General features: G+C 43.0%; 1 protein-coding gene and 1 non-coding gene across 2 annotated transcripts; both read right to left on the bottom strand.

Annotated features, from left to right (window-relative positions):
• Positions 1 to 750: 750 nt before the first annotated feature.
• LSM11 (LSM11, U7 small nuclear RNA associated) lies at positions 751 to 24,377 on the bottom strand. The gene is made up of 4 exons (XM_084839263.1): positions 20,919 to 24,377; positions 12,922 to 13,061; positions 9,427 to 9,510; positions 751 to 6,985 (listed from the first exon to the last, which is right to left on the bottom strand). The coding sequence occupies exons 1-4, from the start codon at positions 21,337 to 21,339 to the stop codon at positions 6,596 to 6,598; spliced, it is 1,035 nt and encodes a 344-aa protein (XP_084695389.1). The 5' UTR covers positions 21,340 to 24,377; the 3' UTR covers positions 751 to 6,595.
• Positions 18,701 to 18,859, bottom strand: LOC146354581 (U1 spliceosomal RNA). Its single transcript, XR_014788721.1, has one exon. It is a non-coding gene; the product is annotated as a U1 spliceosomal RNA (small nuclear RNA).
• Positions 24,378 to 24,423: the final 46 nt, after the last annotated feature.

The raw sequence follows: 24,423 nt of genomic DNA, 5'->3' as shown, positions 1-24,423 counted from the left end.
CCCCAGGCTGGATTCTTAGGAATCCAATGTCCTTTCAATCCATTGAGGACTTCTCCATCATCCCTAGCAAGTGGTCTATGCATTGAATAATAACAAGACTTTTTAAAAAAAAATCCAGTGTACCAGAATTTCAGTGTAGGCTATGTCACAGTGTACCGAAAGGAAAACATTTATATATACATTTCGTAGGGTGCAATCCTATGCATGTTTAGACAGACAAAAATGTTCTACAATTCCTAGCGTTCCCAAGCCAGCATGGGAATTGGAGGCCTTTTTTCTGTCTAGACATACATAGGATTGCATCCTAAGTCACTTTTCTATAAAAGTATATACAAAGCAAAATAACCCATTCCAAAACCCAGCAAAAGCTTATGAATAGATACAGCAAGTCTTAAAAACCATAAAAGCAGACAACAGTATACATAATGTGCTTCTTGCTAATAGGCATTTGGAAAATATCTTAGGGGGTTCAGCAAGGAATGTAAAAGTGGTCATGTGATAAACACCAAAGAAAAGGGGCTTTAAGCAGAAGAAAATGAGACTCTGTTCTTTTTAAATTTTGCAGGAATTTTGCAGGCTTGGTTTCCATCCAGAACAAAAAAGGTAGGAATATTTGTTTCCCCATGTGTGGGTTGGCATTTTTCCAGTCTGTTTGCCTTGATTTTTGCTACCTCTCAATCTTCAGTGGATATATTTTGCAGGAAGAATTTTGTCTCTAACCACTGCGATTCCGTCCTTCCTTCCTCCTCCCTCCCTCCCTCCCTCCCTCCCTCCCTCGCACTAACACACACTTTTTTTAATACAGAAGCACAAAAATCCCAAGGACAAATGTGACCAAATCTGGTGCCAGACCCTCCAAACTCCCCATCACAAATGCAACCCTTCTGCTGAAGTTATGTGAGATCTTCTAGTTCTCCATTAGCCAATGAGGAGAGTTCTCTCTCTCTCTTGCAAATGCATTCCTATGAGCATTAGCCCCATTTTGCAGAGGACTAAGCTACTCAGCAGAAATTAGACAGAAATTAAATAGCAAATTAGACATTAGACAGAAATTAGAAATTAGATTAGGCAATCATAAATCAAGGGCTGATCTTTATTCTGCTAAGGACAGGCCTTTGGCCATTCAAGATTATTGTATTCTCCTGCTTTTGTGTGATGGTAGATGGTTTAAGTCAGCTGCTGTTTTCATCTCCTCCTGCTTTTTAGCTGCTTGCTTTCCAATAGTTGTTTTATTATATTGCATGTTAATGCAGAAAGGTGGAATAAAAATGTAAATAAATATTCCCACAACCAAAACTACTAACAACGGCTCTATAAGAAATAACTCTGGAATAGCCTATGTTACCTCAATATCTTTATTGCCTTAGAGGTTAAACCCTTTTGTATACAGATATTTACATCCATCAAGCAAAAAACACACACATCCCAATAAAACAAACAAAACAGAGTTGTACATTCATTGTTAGGTTTATAGCAGCAATTCCTTCTTGGAAATAAAATACTCCGGAAGACAGAGTTGAAAGCAACTTGCATATTCTTAATATTCCCAAGTAGTCTAACAAGTAAGACATGCACTTGCAGCTAACTCAGGGTTTTGCCTTGCTCACAGCATTAAGTGTGTGATACCTGTAACCTCTCCAACCTGTCAAGATGGGAGCCTAAAGAGCTAATGCCTGACTCCGAAACTGGGTTGCTGGGTTTTGTTTTTGCTGTCTTATTGTTTCATTATACTTGGCGCTTATTCTCCAAAGGAGCAAGGTTTTTACAAATGAGAACGCAGACAGAGAGAAAAAAGGGACACAGCAAACAGAGGCGCAGAGGAGTCAAACCCAGTGGCTATATCTGCACTACAAATTTAAGCCATTTTTGTGCCTACCACGGCTCCCAATCAAGGAATCCTGGGAAATGTAGTTCAGTTTGACCTGATCAGTCACAAAATGACAGTTCCCAAAATTAAATGGGAGAACCATAACACTAAAGCCAGTTCAATATCTGTAGGGTAGATAATTCACCCACCTATCTTTAGGCACTGAGGCCTAGTCTATTACAATTACACTGGGCATGCCTGCACCACCAGCACAGTGGTTAGCTAAGAGAGATTCCTAACAATGCCATTAGGAAAGCTGGACGAGTATTTTTCTGTTTGTCGACTTAAAAATTGATCTATCAAGGATAAGATACAAGGATACAGCTGCACTTTGCTCTGAAGTAGTGAAAATCAAACACAATTACTAAAAGAGCCTGGAGCAGCTTTCATTTTCTTTTTCCTGAAGGAGAACTCCACAATCTTTTGAGAATGGGGAAGAAACAGACTAGATAAGGTTTTACACAACCTGATCAAGCTCCTTTTCACTCTAAATGAATACAAGACTGACAGAGTCTCAGGTGTATTAATTTTCCCTCAGCTAATTCATCCTACTCCACATTGAGAAGTGAATAAAACCAGTATCCAGAAATATCATACGCCCTTTTACCTTTCCTGACAAGCTTTCACCTCTGTCAGCTAAGAGGAATAGCTCTTTTCAGAGACATCTAAAAAAGGTTTGTATACATCAGGGAACAAGTTATTCACATTACTCCTCCACTAAAGTAGGCCTCTGTCATCCATTTTGAGAAAGAGCTTCAGCAAGGCACTGGTATATTTCTAGTGCCAAATTGAAATTTGATTCTATCAGATCCCCAATGAGGTTTCTGTTACAAACTTGGGGAACAGAATCATAATGTGTTTCAACCAATCCCAGAGTGCATTATGTGAGCTGTGTGGAACAAGCAATTAATTGCTGACATATAATAATTCTTATGGTTGGTAGTGTAAATATGCACTTTTGCACTGACCATTCAAGATAGGAATTATACATTCATATTATAGTAGGATTAGCAACATTACACTTAAACAGCTTGAAGTGATAGCAGGTCTCCAGCAGGAAAAAGTTTCATTTTAAGACCTCCACATAGCTCGCAAGTAAAAACCTTCACATCTGATCTCTTAAAAAGTTTTCAAATGTCACACCTATCAAGTGAAACGCTGCCACGCGGAAGCAATTTTTAGCAGTCACCATGTGGAAGCTGTAGTAATGTTTTAAATTTAACTGACAGACGATTTAACATTTCAGATTTCCTTCACAAGTTCTCTTCCTCACAGAGCAAAGTAAAGAGTAAGAGAACAAGGGGGAGCCGCTTTGCATCGTATTCCACAGGCTTTTCTATTTTAATATTTCATACCTAGCTATTTTAGGGCGCAATCCTAACTAGATGGGTGGCTGCCTCTGAACTTGGAGGCGACCGCCTATCCTAAGCAAGGCAGGAGAAGCACGGGGGGTGGCGGGTGGATCGTTCACTCCATGCCTCTCCTGCCCTGCTTTTTCTGCTAGACAGCTGTTTTCAGCTGTCTAGCCACAGACAACGAAGTGGTGTTTCCTGTCTTAAATTGTTTTCTATGGGGATTTATGCTTTCCACTATTTGTTATTACCTCAGGCATATTCAGGTGTTCAGAAAAAGAACTTATGCCAACATGCGCAAACATCCAGGGTTGGGCCTGCACGACATGGCACCACTCCCCGCTCCCATGCTGGAGTAAATTATTTTCCAAGCACCTTGAATAGGCTTCTGAGGTTATTTATGCTTTGAGGGTCACTTTACCTATGTTTTGAAACTACACTTTGCAACTTTGGAAAACAGGCAGCAGTTCAGGGAACTACATAATGAACAGCTTGATTTCATGCAAAAATGTCCTGAGTTAAGTTGCAGGGAGGAGTAGGAGGAGAGAATAGTATGATGCATCCAAATACTTCTTATACAAGGCATATTCCAATTCCAAAACAACATCTTGAAAATTAAGCTTAGCACCTTTGATCTAGAGGTTTTAAGTAACAATAGAAGACATACTAATCAACAAAATTCACAAGATATTTATCATAATTCAAAGTTGGACACAAGGTTGGAGACATGAGATGATTGCAGGATTGATTATATGAGCAGGCCTAATAATGATATTTAATAATCTAATAGTGATATTTAACAATGGTATTTTAGAAACTTCATGAAGAGAACCAAGCAAAGCAAAGCAGAAGAGGGAAAGAAAGAGTAGATCAATAATTTGTCAAGAAGTGGCCATGAAAAACTGTAGAGATGCGATAAAAAGCTGACTAGAGGCAAAAGGGCCAATTTAAAGAGAGCAGGCGTTAAGGCATGGTTTGCATTTTAAAGCAAAACATAAGACTATTGCATCTGTGAGAACTAAGATGCACACAAATTTACTTATCTACACACATTCCTTTGTCTACAATCGTCACTATCAATCTACAGAAATTAATGAGTGGCTCCTGTCAGCAAGGGACTTCACACCTGTACTGAAGCTCCTGCATTCAATTAACTGCTGCATTGGGATAGAGAAGAGAATTCTGGAAGACAAAAGCAGTAGCAACGTAGATATTGTAACATGAGGTAGTAAACTTAAAGAACCAGGCTTTTGCTGAACACAAAGTAGCAAAACAGTGCCAAAGATGTCAAAATCACTAAAAACTGCCTTCTCAGCAAAGAGCTGTAACTGAACCGCACCTTCAGCTTTAGGATGGTAAAAGCAGGAAGGCAATAAGGAGGAATGCATTTTGCCTAATAGAATAGCATTTTGCCTAGATCTCGAAACTGACCACTGAAAGAAAATCATATGGGCATGAATTTAAAAAAAACTGGGTGGTCCCACTATATCACTTGTTTGGGACCCTCACATACTGAAGTATAATGTGAAAGAGTGAGAAGCCCCAGAACAGAGACATGGGACCTACCCTCCAGAAGAAGAAAAAGTGGAAATAATATTTTTAAAGGAAGAGATATCTAGGTGAACATTTTAAGTTTAAGAAATCCCTCTGGACACAGAGTCAAATCTCTGTACTCTGAGGAGAAAAGAGCCACAGAGCAGAAGTCACGAATGCCTCAGATGTGCACAGTTTCCAAGACACTGTGTGGAAAAAATGGTGAGACACCCCGCACCAATAATTATTGAAATTTTTCCCCAGAGAATATTAGGTACCCCCCCACACACACACTCTGTTTTGTCGCCCACTGAACAGGGTGGAGAAGCAGCGCGGGGGCATTGCGCTCCGCCCATATTTTTTAAAGTCTGAAAAAATAACTGAACTACATGCAATGCAACCTCATTCATTAGAAGACTGCCAGGTTATTCTAGAAATGCACAGACACATTAAAAGGTAACCTACAGACTGTGTTTTATAGGCGTTTCATATCTCTATGGAGACTATAAAAAAGCTCTCAGTACAATTCAGGGTTAGTGAATGCATTCTAAGATACATAACTGGAGCAACATCCAGCTACTGGAGTGCAACACACACACACTCCTTGTAAACAAAGAGTACTATTATATAGCACCATAAAACTTCTCTTGGCAGAAATTTTACACGTATGCATTGCTACAACATCTTGCACAGTTCTGATGATTACTGCGTGATAAGGGGGAAATAGTTAATAGCACTGATTTTCTAAACAATCACCATGCATGCCTTATAAGTTCCTTTAAACATGCTTCCCAGGAACAATCCAACTAGCATTATAGAAGTGTCACTCAGGACTTAGAAACAATCAGGAAAATCCTCAGAGATATCACAAATGAATCACCCTCTGTGGTTACCATGAGATGCTGGGAAATCAGCATCTCGAAGTCACTTAGATAATGTATAACTATGCCCAGCACAAACACCATCTTTCCTTATTTAAGCAGCATATGTACATCATCTTAGTCTTTGCTGCTATGTCACAAGAATGTATGAAAAAATTATAAGGGACTAGATTGCAAATCCTGCATTGTTTCAACATACATTGAGACAAGGTAGAGAAGTTAGATATTTAGCTACATTCACTGTTTGCTGGTGGCACAGGGGAAAAAGCAGGGAAAGATGGGCTAAGAGCACAGGCTTTATAAATATTGAAGAAAAGGCCAAATACTGCCTTTGATCATAACACCTACTTGTGTTTCCATTCACTTTTTGTTCAAGACACCAGAGGGCACTGCGGCTCACTTCTACAGTACCTCTTTTTGTCCAGCCATGTACAGTTAGGAGGGATGAGGGAGATGGGGTCCAAGCAAGCTACTACCTAAAGCCATTCCTCCTTTCCACAAGCTCTTAATTACCATTTTTTAAAGCATGCTTTGCCATGATTTTAAATTACTAGCATTCCACACTGAAGCAGCAAGGTCACTGGCTCTTTTGTAGCCACTTAGGAAACACAGAGCACTTGGCATCTGCCAGTGGTTTCAGTCTTTGCGGCCTTAAAATATACAGTGATATTTGTCCCATATCCAAGCATTGCCACTGTGAAAAATCCACAGGCTGTGCATCCTTCAAGCCATATGATATCCATTTTTTTGAAAACAGCAATGTACCTGGGCCAAGTCCTAGTCCAAATAAGATGGCAACTGGCTCAAGATGCTCTTGCCTCCAAGGTCCATTACCAGTTCTCCCTTCTCGTCAAAGGAAGGGGAAATGAGTGAATACCGTAACATCTCACAACAACGCACAATGTAGCACACAGCTGTCACTGCTGTTCACTTTACTGCTTGAATAAGGTGAATCAACCAGATCAATGCGCTAGATGGACAAGCAAGACATTCTCCCCCCGAATAAAGATCTGGTTTATATGCCGGGTGAAAACTTGCTGATAATCCACCTTCGGCCTCTGCTTTTTCCGTGACCGACCTCTTGTGCCACCTGCACTCTTCCCCTCTGCTTGGGAGATTCTTCCAGGAAGGTCAGCCTCCTTCTTAGAGGTTCGAGGCAAGCTGGAGCTCCGTGTCCTCTCTCTACTGGAGTGCTTTTTTGCTCCATGATCTCCTTCTGATCTTCCCCAACCTGACTCAGATTTCCACCCAAGCGTCCTGGGATCGCATGGAAGAGCTGGCAGATCTGCAGCCATCTGTGAATCAGTTCCTTTTTTAACCAAAGATTCTTGAAGCTTGAGTCTATCAAACAGCTACAGGAAAACATTTGGGGTGGGAGGAAATACATACGTTATTAAAAGCTGTTCTGCGCTCTCAAATCATCTCCTATCCAGCACCAGTGCTTCGCTTGAATTTGCGGTTGGCTAGCTAATACAGATTGTAAGCACTCTGCTGCAAAGGAGATGACCTATTTTGCAGTCAAGGAGTTCTCCCAGTTCTGTGTTTTTGTATGCATGGCCATGCATGGCTCACATACCTCATGCGTACTATGTATGTAGCAGATTTGGCTTTGTGACAAATGCCATTGCTTCAATCTTGTACTTTTTTGTTAGGTCCCGGGGTGAGAATAATTGATAAATCTGATTTGAATTGTAACTCCTCTGAGGCTGGGACTGCATCATTTCCTGTGTGTTTTATATATAAGGTGACCACTTGTCATAAATAGCAATGGCTAAGGGAGAGCTCACACATGCATGCTCATCACTTCAGTTACTGCATCATCATGGTAATTTGCCCTTGTGAAAAAGGCCACCACAGGGCACAGACAGAACTTTCCTCTCACTTCAAAAATACTTCAGTGGGTGAGGCTGTGAGACATAATGCCAAGTCATCAAGTAATGTGCATGCCTGCGTAAATCAGTCCTAAGAATGAGCTTATAATATCTACCTCCTATAACAGACAAAATGAAGCTTGCACCAACGTATCCAAATGAACTCATTGCACTTTGTTCATAGATTGAAACAAAACCCATATTCAGGGTTTTCACCTGAATAAGGCATGCTATTTCTAAAGGTTAAGGTGAATGTAGGATTTTAAAAGCAAACAGGATCACCCCGCACCCCATGCCAACTTGCATTACTCACACATCAGCAAGTAGAATGCTGCATCAGCCTTCTGTCCTGGCCGTCTGCTTCTGCAATTAGCAGACTGTCTTTCTTTAAGAGGCACATGTACATTGATTGTACGTTTGTTCATCCTTGACCTTGCTCCCTCCCTCCAAAATCCACAAACATTTTTAAAATGCTGTTCTGGAGATTGCCAGCTATGGGGTCGCTGGGCACTAGTGATGTCATTAGGTGGTTCAGAAAATCCCCTCCACGTGCTGAAAGAACACATTGGAGGGTGGGGGGCTGGGCAGGCTAGTATATATGTTTGTTTACAAAGCAGAGTTAATATCAAACTACTTCTGTCACCATTTAAAGTTACTTGTGCCATTGCCATGGATAATGAGCAACAGGGTGCTGTAAATTCACTTGCCTACTCATCAGTAGCGAGGGTCCTCCTGTGTTTGGAAAGTGCCCCTGCAATTCCAGCAAAAGCCCTGCTCATGGGAGAGAAACCCTCTTTTCCTTCACAGAGAAATCCGGGGAGGAAAGAAGGAGCAGGGGCTCACCTGTGAGCAGGGCTTTGCAGAAAGGACCAGCAACCCCCCCACCCCCCGCTGCTACTGCCACCTCCCATAAAAGGCCAATGGGAAGAGAGAGAAACCACTCCCCTTTTCCTCCAAGGAGAATCTGAAGAGGAAAGGAGGGCTGGTCTCTCTCTCTTCCATGGGATTTTGCAGGAGGCAGCAATAGTGGGGCACTGTTGCACCTTTTGCAAAAGCCCAGTGGATGGTCAAAGACCTCTCTCCCTTTCCCAAGTTCACAAGACTCAAAGAAGGGAGAGCTCATGGATAATGGCTCAACTAGGTACCAAGCCAAAATCCGTGGACTCCAGGTGAACAGCTCAACATTCAACCCCAAACCTGGCTGAAAGTATATAGATGAAAGAGCATAAAGGAGAAGAGAACACAAATTCATAGGAACATAAGAAGAGTTAGTTCAAAGGCCTATCTAGTCCAGCATTCCATTCTCACAGTGGCCAGCCAGATGCTTACAAGAAGCCCACAAGCATGACGTGAGTGTAACTGCACTCTTCCACTTGTGTTCTGTAGCCACTGGTACAGTAGATTCTGACAGGTTGGGAGGCAGAATGCTGGTTTCTTTAGTATCAGTAGATGGCCAAATCTCTGAAGGGGAGCTAAGTAAATTGGGAGCCTCTGAATTAAGGCACTGGAGAGGAAGAGGCTGCAATGAAGGCAGGATTAAACTCCAACAGGGTTGCATCATAGAGCGACACTGCCAACTGCCACCAAAAGATAAAGGATCTGGAAAATATTTCCACCCTTGTGTCTTCTCCACGAACAACTGTATCAGATCTTTACAAGATAAAGACCGAAGACAGGGTTTACTTTTGCTGCATATCCATCTATCCAACACTGTTAAAAATAATCATCAAAAAAAGAGCTAGCATTACAGCTTTTAACAGTTTACCTGGAAACCTGTTTTAAAATCAAATACTTTCGCTAAAACCAGCCAATTTTTTAGAAAATGGCTCTTTGAGAAGTGTGTGTAAAATTATGCTTATGGGCTTAAATGAACTTAGTGGGCTTGAATCAGCCAACTAACAAGCAGGAGAATGGCTACTTACCCTAGTAAGCGTCAACTGTGGCTCAACATAAAAAGCTTTACCCAGTACAGGCTTTCGGTATGTCTCATCAACATCTGTCAGGGCCTAGGACAACAAAAGTACACAGAAAGTCTCAAGACATGCTGCAACCTTACACACTATTTTTGTAACGTAAGTTTTAGGACCTGGGTAGGGAAAGACAGGAATCAGCATTACATGGCTTATGCTCACATAACCAGTTACTCCACTACTTTGGCTCTTGTTCTCCCTAAGAGAGATGTTAAAAAAGAGGAGGGAGCACAAGGTCCTGGATTCTTCATTTTATCTGGATGTGTTACCAGACAATGGCCTTCTCTACCCCTACACAAGGAGTACCCCAATCCAATAACCCAGTCCAAATTGACTTCCTCTCAAAAGAGCAGAACAAAAAAGCACTGTAACATTGCTTCAATAAACATAAAGCCCTGTAGGGGGGAAACAGTGAATATACTCTTGTGCCCAAGAAAAAAAGGCAACAATGAAGAAGGCATATGTTCCGAAATAAGTCTTGTAGAAATACCTAATGCCATTAATGCTGCCTAATGTGGCCACTGTAGGGGTGTGTATGTTTAAGAATAGCCCCTTTTAATGAAAGTGAAATAGTCTGACTATGTCCAGGTAGGGTAGGCCTGGATACATTGTTTTTGTCCTCATAGCATAGTTTTACCGGGTGTCTTCTTAAAAAAAACAACCCATCAGAGTCTGCTAAAAGAATTTGGCACTGTCAGAGAACTAGGCTTTCTGGTATCACCACCCTGAACAAAGACACTTTGGTAGTGACTCTTGGTCTGAACTTTGTCAGGTAGCTGGAGCCTGTGGCAGTTTCAAAGGGGCTAAACAATAGGTACTTCACTTCGATGCCTTTATATCTTGATTTGGGGGTCGTGGGGGAGAAGGGAATCACCCTGTTATAAAGTGTTAGGTAGAAAAGTACACTCCGGGAAAGAGCGCAGGACAGGAAGGCCTGGCGTGCTGTGGTCCATGGGGTCACGAAGAGTCGGACACGACTTAACGACTGAACAACAACAAGAAAAGTATGTTTGCATTGATGAAGTGCACATTAAAATCACTCAGTAATTGGAATAGATGAGAAAAGGAAAATGCAACCTTTCCTGGCAAAGTCTAGCAGCTCCTAGCTCATCACACCCCCATCTTTCAGTTCACACTGAGATACAACTATATTTTCGTAAGTGTGCCAGATCGTTAGTGGGAAGAGGTTAGACAATGTTTTCAGCTAGTTAGTTGGCATGGGGCTGACTGGGTGTGGGATATCTCCTTTAAAGGGGTCCTAGTGCTTCTTTTTTGTTGTTGGTCTCATTACTGACAGATTGGCCTTCCATTGCAAGGAACTGAAATATGAACACATAATGCCCCAATCCCAAATATATTTATTTGTAAGCAAATCACATTGCGTTGGGTGGGAATGTGCTCCAAATACATGTTTTTAGAATTTTAGCAGTGAGGAGAGGGATCCATATTTCAGCCCTGGCATCAAAAGGTATAGGAAGACACTACTCTCTCTTTGACATCCTCCACTCCAGCTGCAACAATAGAGAGGGCTTCCCCTCACCTCCTGTCTGCACCTTAGCTTGCCTTAATCCCTTCACCATGTCCCTTTTTATCTACCCATTTTTCACCCTGCCCCCAAAATTCACTTGCTGCATCGGCTTTCCCTGCCACCCATCCTCCCTGATGGTTCCACCCATTCAACCTCTGTATGTTCAGGAAAAGGTCTGAAAAGGGGGTCTTTGCACATACAGCTTGAGCTGATCTGGAGTCCTGGTTCTGTCAGGGCCCAGTCAACATGGATTCTTTTAGATCACCAAGGTGAAACACAGCCACTTGTGCAAAAGGATGACAATTTATTGACAGAAAATAGATGCAGAATAAATATGGAAGAAAGCTTACACCTCTCAACAGCCAATGAAGCTGTCATAGCTGGGTGTCTATCTGGGTCCCCAAGATAGACAAGAAGTTGTTCCTAGAGTCACAAGTTTCTCCAGGCTGGTAGCATGCTTTCCTCCATAGAGCAAGACCAGAGACCAAAACCAGGCTGCTGGATTTTATAGGTTTCTCTCTCTAAGCTCAGGAGCTGACAGGGAATGCCTCTCCCCATTCTCAAAAGAAGCAGTGGGGCTAGGCTTGCTTCTCACAGGAAACACAACTTCTCTCTGCTCAAGCAGGGTGAGATAATCAGCTGGCCAGAACAGCTCCACAATGAAAGCTGTAAAGCATCCACCACACACTCCGGATCCCTGTGTGTTAGCTCCCCACACAGGCCTTCTGCCCGACACAAGGAGGCTGGGGGCTGAGTCAGCAGGGATACCAATGGTGGAAGCAGGACCAGTGGGCATAGGCTGAGTCCCCCTTCCACATGTTCAGCAGAAATGTGGAGGACCCCTTATGTCTCAGTGTCCTTCCAGGTCATTTTTTTTTTGCCTCCTGTTCCTGAGCACATTTGCTCTGCCATCTTCCTCAGAATCCTAGAAACTGCTGGTTCTTCCCAGTCTACTGAGACGTCTTCCCATTGCCCCTCCCTATTCCTCTTGTGAAGTGATGAGGTATCACAGCAAGTTTTCGAAAATAATTTCACTTTAGCAACAGTTCAAGCTGCTTTTTAAATACATTTTAAGTACATCTTGTATACACAATCGTATTAAGGAGAACAGCACCGTTAGCGTGATACCAAAACTACAGCTGATCTGAAAAACTAGTTTCATTTCTGCTTTTGTTATTGCCAAAGCACATCACAGTTTTTCAGTTTAAAATTTAATCTGTTTTTAAAATCTGCTTAATCTGTTTTTTTTTAAATCTGTCCTGGATATCAGAAAGTTCCCACAGAATTTTTTTTTTTAAGACGCCAGGCCCTGGGAGCAAGGGAACTACACAATCCCTTGACATCATACAAAAATCAAAACTCACAAAAATTAAACCAAGCCCTAAGCAAACTTTAACAACTTAAAGTCTATAATGAAATTTAAAATGAATTGAAAGGCAGCTTTGCCATTGTAGGAGAACAGCAGCCAATATTTCTAAAAACTCTGAAAATAATAAATTAAAACAATATTTAACCTGTAAAGCATGCAACTTTGCTTTGGCAAGGACATCATATTATCTCTTTTGTACAGGTACAAAGAAACTTTGTGAGAAAGGCTAGTGTAAATTAAACAATAATGTCAAGCCTAAGAAAAGAAAAAAATTCCAAATGCACATATATTTGAAGAAGCCACATTAAGGAAAGTTGTAAGTGATATACCTAACAGGAAAGAAATGGATGAAATCCAACTGAAAAATTTCCCATCGTTGAACAATCCATTTGCATGGATTGCAAATGTTCCAGTCAAAAGTCTTGCATGTTTTCCCATGAACACACAAAGGAATTCTTGTACACACAGATTATCCCATCCATTTCCCTGATGGTCTGAGGCATTCAAGAAATTGGCTGTAAGGTCACAGAAAGGGAGGAGCAATCATTACCATATTCCAGAACTTGTCAAATGCAACCAAGAAACCAGTGCAGACTCCACGAAGCCCTTTGAAAGTTCGGATATGGACGTTGACTTTTACACCATCCCGGACACAGCGGTGAAGCTCCCCAAGTGGACTGCCTTCATGAACTGGAATAAAGGTAAACTACCATCACTTGTTACTGAAACAAATGCCATGAAGCATAAATTATGAAGGGTTTAACTCAAAGCATTAGTGAAAATCATTTAACTTAAAAGGAGCAGATTTTGAGGATGTGTGGGGAGCTGAGTGCGGTGGAACTGCCCCCTTCCAATTCCACTGATGGAACTTCTTCCATCAACAGAATGACAGCATTAGAGCCAACCCATTGAAAAAAAACCCCTCCCCTACCAACCAACCTGCCCCTTCCTCCAAAAAAAACTTCATGGAGAATATTAAATATATATAATTCTTACTTTCTTATTAACCTGAACTTACTATAGGACTTAAGAACATAACATACTATGTTATATATATGTTATGCATATATATTATGTAGAACTTCGAACATAACATTATGTTTGATATATGTACGAAAACTTCTTGTTATTAACACAATGATCTGGTTCACACATAATGCTAACCCATGGTTTACTTAACCCATGGATTGTTGAATTTTGGGTTGTTGTGATGTGCACACCCAGCCACAACAAACCATGGTTTAAACAACCCAGAGTTCACAAACAATAAACCATGTTTTTTTTTTTAACCACAAACAACCCAGAAAGAAAACCCATAGTTTGTTGTTGGATTTTAAACACTGGGTTGTTTACACCATGGTTGTCGTTACTTGTGAACCCAGAATCATAGGTTGTTCATGGGTTATTTCATCAGGCAAAGAATGGTAAAACAAAAACAAAAAAACAACCAGCCTTTATGTATGACAGTACTATACTACTGCAAAGGCATTCAGGATACAGGGAGGGAGCAGGCGAAGGAGGAGGGAAACCCAGGGACTGAGAAAGCAAACTGCGGTTTGTTCCACTGTCTGCCAGACAAACCATGAGTAGAGTAACAAACCATCGGTTAACCATGTGTTAAATAAACCATAAGTTAGCATTATGTGTGAACCAGGTCAATCATTACAAATATAATCAGGGTTAGAAGTGCAAGCTGCACCCTAAAGTAACCACTTAGATTTTAAGAGGTCATCATTTGTTGACACGAATTTTAAGAATGCCCAGGATCTCCAGTTGTTATGAAAGAAAGCTTAACCCAACAGCCTTTCCATGATTCCCTTGTTAATTTAGAGCCCCCTAAATGACACCAAATGTTCTATTCATCCTCTCACTGACCACGTCTGGCACAGATCTCAACTCGATTGCCACAAAAAAACACAAAGAAGGATGCTTCTACATCAGCCTTCCCCAACTTGGTACCCCCCAGATGCACAGACGGAGTTGTAGTAAAATACATCTGGGGGGGCACCAGGTTGGGGAAGGCCATTTTGCGCTGTGATAATCATTTATCTAAAGGATGGAAAAACTTGTATGAAATTTATCTCTGCAGAACATAACCATTTTGCAAATATCAAAAACTATTATGCTTGGCTCTGCATGTAGCTATTATTTTTCTGTGGCTTTAGGCACTACAGACTCAGCATCAATCACCTGTGTAGCCTGTAAGGATATAATTAGATACTCAATAGTTGTGAAATGCATATAAAACACAAGCTTAATATCCCCAATTCAGAAGGATTATTAAAAGGCTACCTACCAGGTTGTCACTAACAAGTTAATGTTTCCGGTAGATAATCATCAACCCAATAACAAAATACCAATCATCAGCATGACTTTTCTGGTTTAATCTGTCATGTAAAGATTTGTCCTCTGTACCCTTTAATTTATAATGGATAACTATGGAAATAGCAGTCACTTGCCTGGATGAAGGACTGGCACCACAGACATTATAAAATATACCACACCAGTGTTAAAAGAGCTACCTAAGGCACTAGTTTGTTTCTGGATTCAATTCAAAAAGTGTTGTGTTTTTAACCTTTAAAAGCCCTAAATGGCAGGGATCCAGGTTTCTAAAGAATTGCCTTTGTTCACATGAAGCTGCCCAGCAGTTAAGATCTACTTCAGAGGACACTCTCCTGCCTTCTGAAGTTAGATGGTTGGCTACCAAAGAGAGGGCCTTCTCAGTGGTAGTACCCAAACTGTGGAAATCCTTCCCTAGACATGTATACCTTGCATGTGCTTTACTATATTTTAAACACCAGGCAAAGTTCATCCAGTTCTCCACTGCTTTTAAGTATGTCTAAGACCTTTTCAGCTGCCTCACGTCCTGATGTTTTATCCATTTTGTCTTTTGATTTCCTTGTTTTCTCTGGTACTTCTCTGGTTCAGTGTTGGTCGTTATCTTTTCTTTAACTTTCTTTTCTTGTAAGCCAACCTGAGCTTATGTGCAATAAAAGATAAAATCTTATATGTACATGCATGCATGCATGCATGGGCTTCGACTCAAAGAAACATGAGGAAGATACATGCTGTAGAGTATAAATGTTAGTGGGCCATATAAAGATCTTGAGAAGAGTTTGCATAAAGTCTTCCCACACGACACTCTTCTGCCAAGTCAGCCTTTCCGTGAGCAGAACTGGCTTTCTGCTAGTGTAGCCTTCCCCAGCTTAGGGCGCAATCCTAAATTGATAGGCGGCCGCCTCCGAACTCAGAGACAACCACCTGTCCAAAGCAAGGCAGTAGAGGCATGGGGGGATTGTTCCCTCTGCGCCTCTCCTGCCTTGGGCCGACTGGGAGAGGAAGCTGCCGTACAACACATAGGACGTGTTGTACACGCAGCTCCGCTCTCCCCACCCTGGAACGCCCCCTCAGCCCCACCCCTTTCAGTTGCTCCGCCCTCCAAAGACGAGCGCGGAGGACGGGGCTTCTCTGTGCTGCCTCTGCAGCAGTGCGGACCAGGGGGGAGGTTGGATTTCCGGGAACCGGCTTCAGAGCATGGTCTCCAAGGTCAGAAAAGAGCATATCCCATGGCCCTCTAGACAGTGTCTAGTGGCCATAGGATTGCTCCCTCTGTGTCCTCCAGATGATTTGGACTATTTACCAGTAATCAACAAAATTAAATATGAACTTCTGAAATGGGATACATGTATTTTCTGGCTAGGGATGAATGGTTGTATTTAAATATTCTACCAAAGTGTGTGTGTGTGTGTGTGTGTGTGTGTGTGTGTGTTTTTGTAATGCTGCCAATGATCAAACTAGAACACAACAAACAGAGAAAAACAGGAAATGCGTCCTTCAAATAGCATGGCTAGATCCATGAGCATCCATCAGTTCAGCATGCATAACATAAGCTCAGCATGGATTGCAATTCAGTGGCCTAGCAGTAGATTGCTATAACAGGAACTGGCATTAACACACCAGGTAAACCCAGCTTGCATGTTGAATAAATTACTGAGAAGTTTTGGTGGCTGCTCCAGTCGAACAACAATAGAAGGTCAAGATTTTGTCAGAGTAATGCCAATGCAGACGGAATGTGGTTGATACTGTTGCCTGTGTTTATATATGCTCAGTGTGTATTACTTACTTGAGCACAGAAACAGAACTCATATTTGCCACTGACCTAACTTAAAAGCAAGTGGTTAGTAATTCCAAAGTTGGGTAAGTAGGTAGGCTAGGGGTTTTATGGTACAGCATGCTAGGGCACATGCCATGTCAGCATGCATTAAGAAAACCTCAAGATGAGAGAAATTTGTAATTTAGGCTACAATCCATGTACCTAACAGTGGTCCTATTTAACTCGATGGCATTTGCTGCTGAGTAGATATGTATAAAACTGAAGTGTTATTTAGCGAGTGTAACAAAGACATGACAGACATCTGTGTTTATAAAAACCACCAATGAGAAACAAGATATTGTACCTAGCACCTTATGCATGCAAAGCATGTACTGTATACCATTGCCCTACCGTACCATTGATTTGTAGTTCCTCCCCAAACAACATTTTTTAAGGGCGCAATGCTATGCATGTTTAGACAGAAAAAAGGCCTACAACTCCCTGCATGTCTCAGCCAGCCATGATGGTTGGGGCATGCTGGGAGTTGTAGGCCTTTTTTCCATCTAAACATGCACATGATTGCGCCTTAAATAAAATGCTTTTGGTTCAGATATAAATTTTACCCAGATCTTATCCATGTTACCCCCAAAAGATGTGCTAATCAATCCCACATTGTGTAGTCTATTACTCCTTTTATGTTTGGATATGAAACACAGTCTATTTGCCTGCTATTTGATTTTAGAACTAAAATCAAGTGAACTTTACTAACTGACCGTCTTAATCTTCCCTTTGTCCTGAAAAATGCAAACTCATCTAATCAGTAAAAAACAACAACAATTCTGCTCTTATTCAATTATGTTCTTAAAAAAAACAAAAAGTTCATTCAATTTCAACCAGTCTTCTGACTCCCCAAAACCCAAACTTATTACTGAAAATCATGATCTTGCTGAAACAAACGGGAGATTTGAGGAAGGATTTCATGTGTGATCTCAGAACAAGTATCAGCATAGTGCCTTCCAGCTTCGATTCGCTTGCCTATCATCATGTTATCAGCAGTCACTGCACTATATTTATAAACCCTGGCATACACGGTTAAGAACCACGATTATAACAGCGTAAAGGACATACTGTTGTTATAACTAGCAGCTGTACAGGCCAATGCCAAATTCCTGGTTTTAAAGTGGCATATTTAGAAGTGCAGCAGCCTTCTTTCCTAAGATGAAACTCCTTACATTTATTCTGTAAGAAGAAATAAGCAGTGGTAATGAGGAATAAAGTGGCCGCAATGGATGCATGCCTGCCACTAAGTGCTGGTCCTCCTTAGGTCTGCTTATATGCTGGGTTAGCACAGGGGTGGGCAATCTGTGGTCCTTCAGATGCTTTTGGCTCAGAACTCCCATCAGTCCTAGCCAGCATAGCCAATGGTGAGGGATGATGGGAGTTGTAGGCCAAAACATCTGGAGGGGCACAAGTTGCCAACTTCTGATTTAACATGTATATAGCATAAACGATATGTATAGTACATCCAAACATGGGTTTTTTAAAAAGAAAGCTTTGATATATATGGGTGCATAGCATGCTGCAGCAAGTCCCTCACTAACCACATCTCCCTGCGGGAGACTTGTGTGTTATCTTCAGTCTGTATCTGAGTTGGGGCCCTGATTTCTCAGAGTACCTGACTTTTGTCCAACATCCAGAACAGCCCATGCACTGAGAACTCCAGAGCCTTCTCCCCGCCTAGCACCAAACATTAGGTCTACCACAGACAACTTCCCCAAGCCATTCTACCTCCGTCGTTCATACTTCCCAAGGCCCTCAAAATTGGTTTTGCCTGTGCCTCCTCCACTATCCTGTATAGTTCTCTCATCCTCCATGTTGCCACTCAACCTAGAGGGAACAAAATGAAGTAAGTGTCCAGGTGGCCAAACAGGTACACCATCGCGAATCATTTTCAAATAAGCAAACGCCTGTAGCATTTAACCTTTTAAGCCAGTGTGGTGCAGTGATTTGAATGCCTCACTGGAGAGACCCAGGTTCAAATCCTTACGTAGCCATGAAGCTCACTGGGTGTTTTATTTTATTTTGTTTAATACATTTATATCCCACCTGTCTTCCACTGTGGAACTCACTGGCGTTCCCAGGCAGTCTTCCATCCAGGCATTGACCAGACCCAAACCTGCTTAGCTTCATTTCATTTATTACATTTCTATGCCACCTGACAGCCGAAACTCTCTGGTTGGTTTACAAAGATTAAGCAACCACAACAAATAATGCAGTCGAGTTTCCCACATTTGGGGAAATTGCAGGGGTTGGCACATTCAGAGTGCAATGAACAAGCCTCACTTCAGAAAACCACCTTCATGATCATGGTGTCTTTCCCCTGCCAGGCAAGTAATTTATTTATTTATTTATTTATTTATTGCATTTATACCCCGCCTTTCTCCTCTCGCAAGGAACTCAAGGCGGCTTACATTATCCTCCTCCTCACCGTTGTATCCTCACAACAACAACCCTGTGAGGTAGGTTGGGCTGAGAGTCTGTTGAACAATGCACCTTCACACTATGCCTTGGGTAACCTTGGATTAGTGACCATCTCTCCCACTAAACTCACTCACAGGGTTGTTGTGAGGATAAAATGGGGGCAAAGGGACCATGTGGAAGAAAGGTTTCCTTGGTGGCTGAACTCAAATTATGGAAAACCTCACACTGCAAAGCGTAGTCGGTTGGCCCCCTTCCTCACTGTTTCTGGCCAGTTATTCCAGCAAGCTTTTCTTGGATGTGGCATATGTTTTTTATTTGGGGTTTAATTGCTGACCTTGTCTTCTTAGTTAATTGTTTTAGATTATTCTTTTCATGGAATTGTAATTTTAAAATACTGTAAGCTTCCCTGAGTGGTGCTTTTGCAACAGGATGGGAGATAAATGTTTTTCATAAATAAATGAAATAAGCATATACCACCTTGAGCTCTTTGGAGGAGAGAAAGGATATAAATGTAGTAAATAAATAATAAAACAACCGACTCGGTGACATCTCCAGATGTCTTGGACCACAAATCTCATCATCCTTGATAACTGGCCATGCTGGCCAGGGCTGATGGGAGTTGTAGTCCAAAACATCTGGAAGGCAACAGGTCTGGGTCATATTTTCATACCTGAACAATCTCCTAATGCCATTCCATCTTAAAACCTCAATCAAAGCACCTACCTCCTTTCCCTCACATTTCAGAGCTCTCTCACCACTCCACACCAATTTCCTTACTCATTAGCAAGTTTTTCCTTTTGTCTACATCCATTATCTCTTACCTCAAAATAGCTCATCCTTTTCTCATTCCAGCACTTACTTCATCCCCTCTCCCTACACTGGTCAGCCCCCAGCCCTTCCTCCCTGCCCCCTAATCTTCAATAATATGGGCAATATCTCTGTGAGTTCTCACCTTTATCTCTCTCTTCCTGACCTTTGTTCCAAGTCAAACCAATTACACATTTTTTCAACAGAAAATTACATAGGCTAACCTGCTCATCATGTAGTGCTATATGTTTTGTGAATCCCAACTGCTAAAATAATTTCCCAAAATCTATAAAGTGTAGTAAATTTATTAGGCCAATTCAAGGATCATAAAAAAATATGAGATCTCCAGCAGAATCCACCAATTTGTTTTTTGTGACATCTTGCCTGATGAAAAGACGTGCTTGCACATTTTTTGTGATCTTTGAGTTGGCCTAATTAAGGTATTACTACACTGTATGGATTTCGAAATTTTTCTCAGGGCCAACATGGCTGCATTTGGGTTTTTGTTAACATAATAATCACTGTCTGTACTTTTTGCATTTCAGTTCTCTCTGACCACACGGTTTACATTCACATCTGCTACATTTGTTAGTATTTAAGGTGCCACAAGGCTAATGTTTTTCCCAACAGTTTTTCCAACACTGCCAACTTGAGTTCTTGAAAGCAACAAGCATGTTCTAAATATCTGTATTTTAGAACACAAAGTATTTTATTTTTAGAACCTACACACAGGCACACACTAAAAACACAACATAAACAGTATCTTTTAGCCACTTAAAACATTACAACGTAGCTATGTGCAAGTGTACATACTCAAGTTTTATTTTACTTTTATCTGTGCGCACACGCTGCAGTAAGCCAGGACCATGCAACATGTATACACAGAGCACGTGTGGTCAAAGCCAACATATTACACAGGCACATATTGTTAATTCCATAAAACCTGTGAAGTGCCTCAGGGGTATAAACTGCTTTCAACACCAGGGCTCAGTTGTGGGAAATAATCCCTACAGGCTTTTCCAACAACAACAACTTGCCTCTGAGCATGGGCAGAGTGCCCCTCCCCTCCCCAACGACAATAAGTCACTTGTAAAAGACGAGGAGAGGCCACCCCCCCTCTTCAGAAACGAGCACGGCCACCGCTCCGCTCCCCTTCCCCAGCTTACGGGGCATCCTGGTGAGCACGTTGCGCGGCGCCCTCCTGGCTCGCGCTCGGGCCCGCTCGGCCGCTTCCGGCCCGGGTTCCTTGGCCACCATGAGGCTGCGGAGGCGCTGGAGGCGCTCGGGGTCGGCGGGAGCCCGGCCGGCTCGGCTCCGGGCGCGCGTGCCGGCGGAGCGGCCTCGCTGGCGGCCAGAGGCGCGGGGCAGGCCGCGCTGGAAGCTCTCGTACTCGGCCAGGTTGTTGAAGCAGGGTGCGGCTGGGCAAGGCAGCGGGGTGCGCTCGGCGTAGAGTGCCAGCAGCGGGTCGAAGCGCGGCGAGCTCACGTCCAGGCGGCCGGGGCTCGGCGATCGCTCCGAGCTGCTGCGGCCGCTCGAGCGGCGCCGCCGCCGCCTGGGCCCGGCGCCGGCTTTCTCTGCCTCCTCCATGGCGCTCTTGCTCCGGCTCCGGCTCCGGCCCTGCTGGGAGGGGCAAAACGGAGCCGCGCGCCCCTGCCCGCTCTCGCCGCTAAGGGCCGCCCCAGCCCCGCGATGGCACGGCAGCCGCCTTTCCCGCCCGCCCTTCTCAGCGCTGCTTGATGCTCTCGGAAGCCTGCGAGGTGGCCGCTCCGGGCTGAAGGCCTGCCGGGATCGCCCTCTGGAAGGCCATCCTTTCCCCTTCACCGCTCGCCCGGGTTAGGGGCACTGTCGCTCCAGCCGGTGGGGCCTGGTGGCAAAACTCGAGTCGTTGCTTTTCACTCCTGCCCCGGTATTACTCCGCGTTCGTTAATCCGAGAGGACTGCCGGCGCACCGCTTTATTCCATGGCCACGTCGTTTCCCATTATTATACTAAACGTTTTGGGGTTTGTTTTTTGCATTTTCCCGCGCCTGTCATCCGATCCCAATATTTTTATATTGCTACATTGTAAATCCGATTTTTAAACAATGGCCCCCTTCCACTTAACATCCGCATAAACAACATTCTCAAAGACAGAAGGCGCGTTGTGTTGCGCGATAGAAAACTACGCTAACCAGGATTAGAACCCCCTATGCGATCGTAAGTATTCACGGAGAAGCAGAAAACCCCACACTTTAAACACCATGTTTGAGTATGACCATACTGGGGAACCAGATGGTATCCAACCCCACTTTCAGTAATCTTAAATACGGACTCTACAACAGCCTTCCTCACCCTGGTGCCCTCCAGATTTGTTGGACTACAGCCCCCGGTCCAACACACCTGGAGGGCTCCAGGTAGGGGAGGGCTGCTCTTACAACATTCACTCTTCTGATTTATAGCTTATAGCAACCAATCTCTACACAGAGGTGGAAAACAACGGGGCCTCTGTATCTTTCATTGTGGAGAATGTGACGTGAAAGGTGGATTATCAAATCTTGGGGAGCCATCTGGACTGTTCTATTCATTGATTTAGAGGAAGTGTGAAAGGAAAGGCCAGTTAGCAGCATGCTTACCAGCCAGGAATTCTGAAGGTATGGTGGGTGGCAGAGGGCATGTATGACGCAGGCTTGAATTGTCATGAGACTTCCTCCAAAAGGGAAGGGAAGAGAAGGGAGAAGTTACACCATTCCATTATGCCCAAAAGCAGCATGGTGACTCCTCAGTAGTAGGTGTAGTTATTTACATTTCAATACCGCCCAATAGCCAAAGCTCTCTGGGCAGTTTACAAATATTAAAAACATTAAAAATACAGTATACAGAAATTAAAAGGCATTTACATAAAAAACACACAGACACTATACACGAGAGAACACCTATCTAAAGCAACTTCAAGCAATCTCAAGCAAACAACCATAAGCGTAAGACAGTCCAGGATTGATTAAAACTTGTCATATGCTGCCAAATGCCTGGGAGAAGAGAAAGGTCTTAACCTGGTGCTGAAAAAATTAACAATGTTGGCACCAAGTGGGCCTCATCGGGGAGATAATTCCACAGTTGGAGGGCCACCACCAAGAAGGCCCTCTCCCTTGTTACTGTCTTCCAAGCTTCCCTCAGAGTAGGCAGCCAGAGGAGGACCTTAGATGTTGAGCATAGTGTATGGGTAGGTTTGTGTCCAGAGAGGTGCTTCGTCAGGTATTGTGGTCCCAAGCCATGTAAGGCTTTATAGGTTAAAACCAGCACCTGCAGCACTCTCTACATTCAGGGAGGGGGTCAAGGCACATCATTTTAATTAGGCTTTTGAAACGGTTATGGTTTTTACGTTTTACTGTGTCTTTTGTTTGTGATTTGTGTTTTCTGAATACTTTGTAAACCACCTAGATTGGTTCTTCTAGAAAGGTGATGTAGAAATGTTTTAAATATATAACTGGATGGCTGTAACAATACTGAAGCTAAATCAGGGCAAATCCAAGACATCTTGCTGCCTGAAGGACAAGGTAACTGTCCCTGCCACCTTTCCAGGGCAACCAGACTGGCCATTGACTTTTACTTCAACAGCTGCCCCAAGCACTGGGACACAAAGGATGCCCTCTGGCATACACCCCCTTCTGTTCTCCACAACCCTGTGGTTGTTCACTCACTGCTCCACCTGTTGGCTGCCTAGTCAAATAAATGCTGCTATGTAGCAACAGTAGCACCAATGTACGTCATGTGACCAGAGCAACAAATGTGTGTGATGCCTGCTGCAGTGCTACCTGTCTGCATGCTTGGTCAGGGGCCTTTTCTAATGGCACTAACACATGGGGAGAAGTTAACTTGGCGAGAGAGTCAGGCAACAAGCTACCTCACTCTGTGTAATGGTAAGGCCAGCTCTGAATGTTAACCCAGATAAGACAGGTTCCTGGTCAGTAGAATGGCAGATCAGACAATGGGGATTCAACTGGTCTTGGATGGGGTTGCACTCCCATTGAAGTCGCAGGTTCTGAGCTTGGGTGTGCTCTTGGACTCAGCCCTGAACTTGTATACCCAGCTGTCAGCAGTGGTCAAGAGCACTTTTTCATAGCTGAGGCTGGCGTACCAACTAACTGTACTCATGCCTGGAGACGTCAGGTCTGGCCATGGTGACACATGCCGGCTATGTGCCGTGTTTGGACTACTGTCATTTGCTCTACAAGGTACTGTCTTAATGTTTGGAAACTTCAGCTGATTCAGAATGCTGAAGCCCAGCTATTGACCAGAGCCAGTTATGCAACCCCTTCACTGGGTATTGGCCCATTTCAAGGCACAATTCAAAGTACAAAGCCTTGAAACAATTTGGGAGGTTACCTGAAAAATCATTCTCCCATACAAGCATGTCTCGGTTTTAAGATCTTCAGGAGAGGCCCTTTTTGTCCTACCAAACATCTGAAGCATGATTGGAAGGAACTCAGGAGAGCTTTCTTAGTGGCTGCTCTCAAGTTCTGGAACTCCTGGTGGAAGTGGCTCTTGGCTGGTCTGAAGTAAACTTTAGGGAACATGCAAGTAGGTTTTTATTTACAGGCCTTTAGCGTGATAAAATAAATAGCCTTATGACCATCAGAAGTGCTTTCAGATGAGGCTTTTATCACACCACCGCCCTGCCTGGTTTACAAATTTT

This window comes from Heloderma suspectum, chromosome 2 (assembly GCF_057233095.1).
Source record: "Heloderma suspectum isolate Gila_16-S chromosome 2, 16-S_ref, whole genome shotgun sequence".
In the NCBI taxonomy this organism is placed as follows: Eukaryota; Metazoa; Chordata; class Lepidosauria; order Squamata; family Helodermatidae; genus Heloderma; species Heloderma suspectum.
Note: the sequence above shows the minus strand (reverse complement) of the source record. Positions and strands in the feature narration are given on the sequence as shown.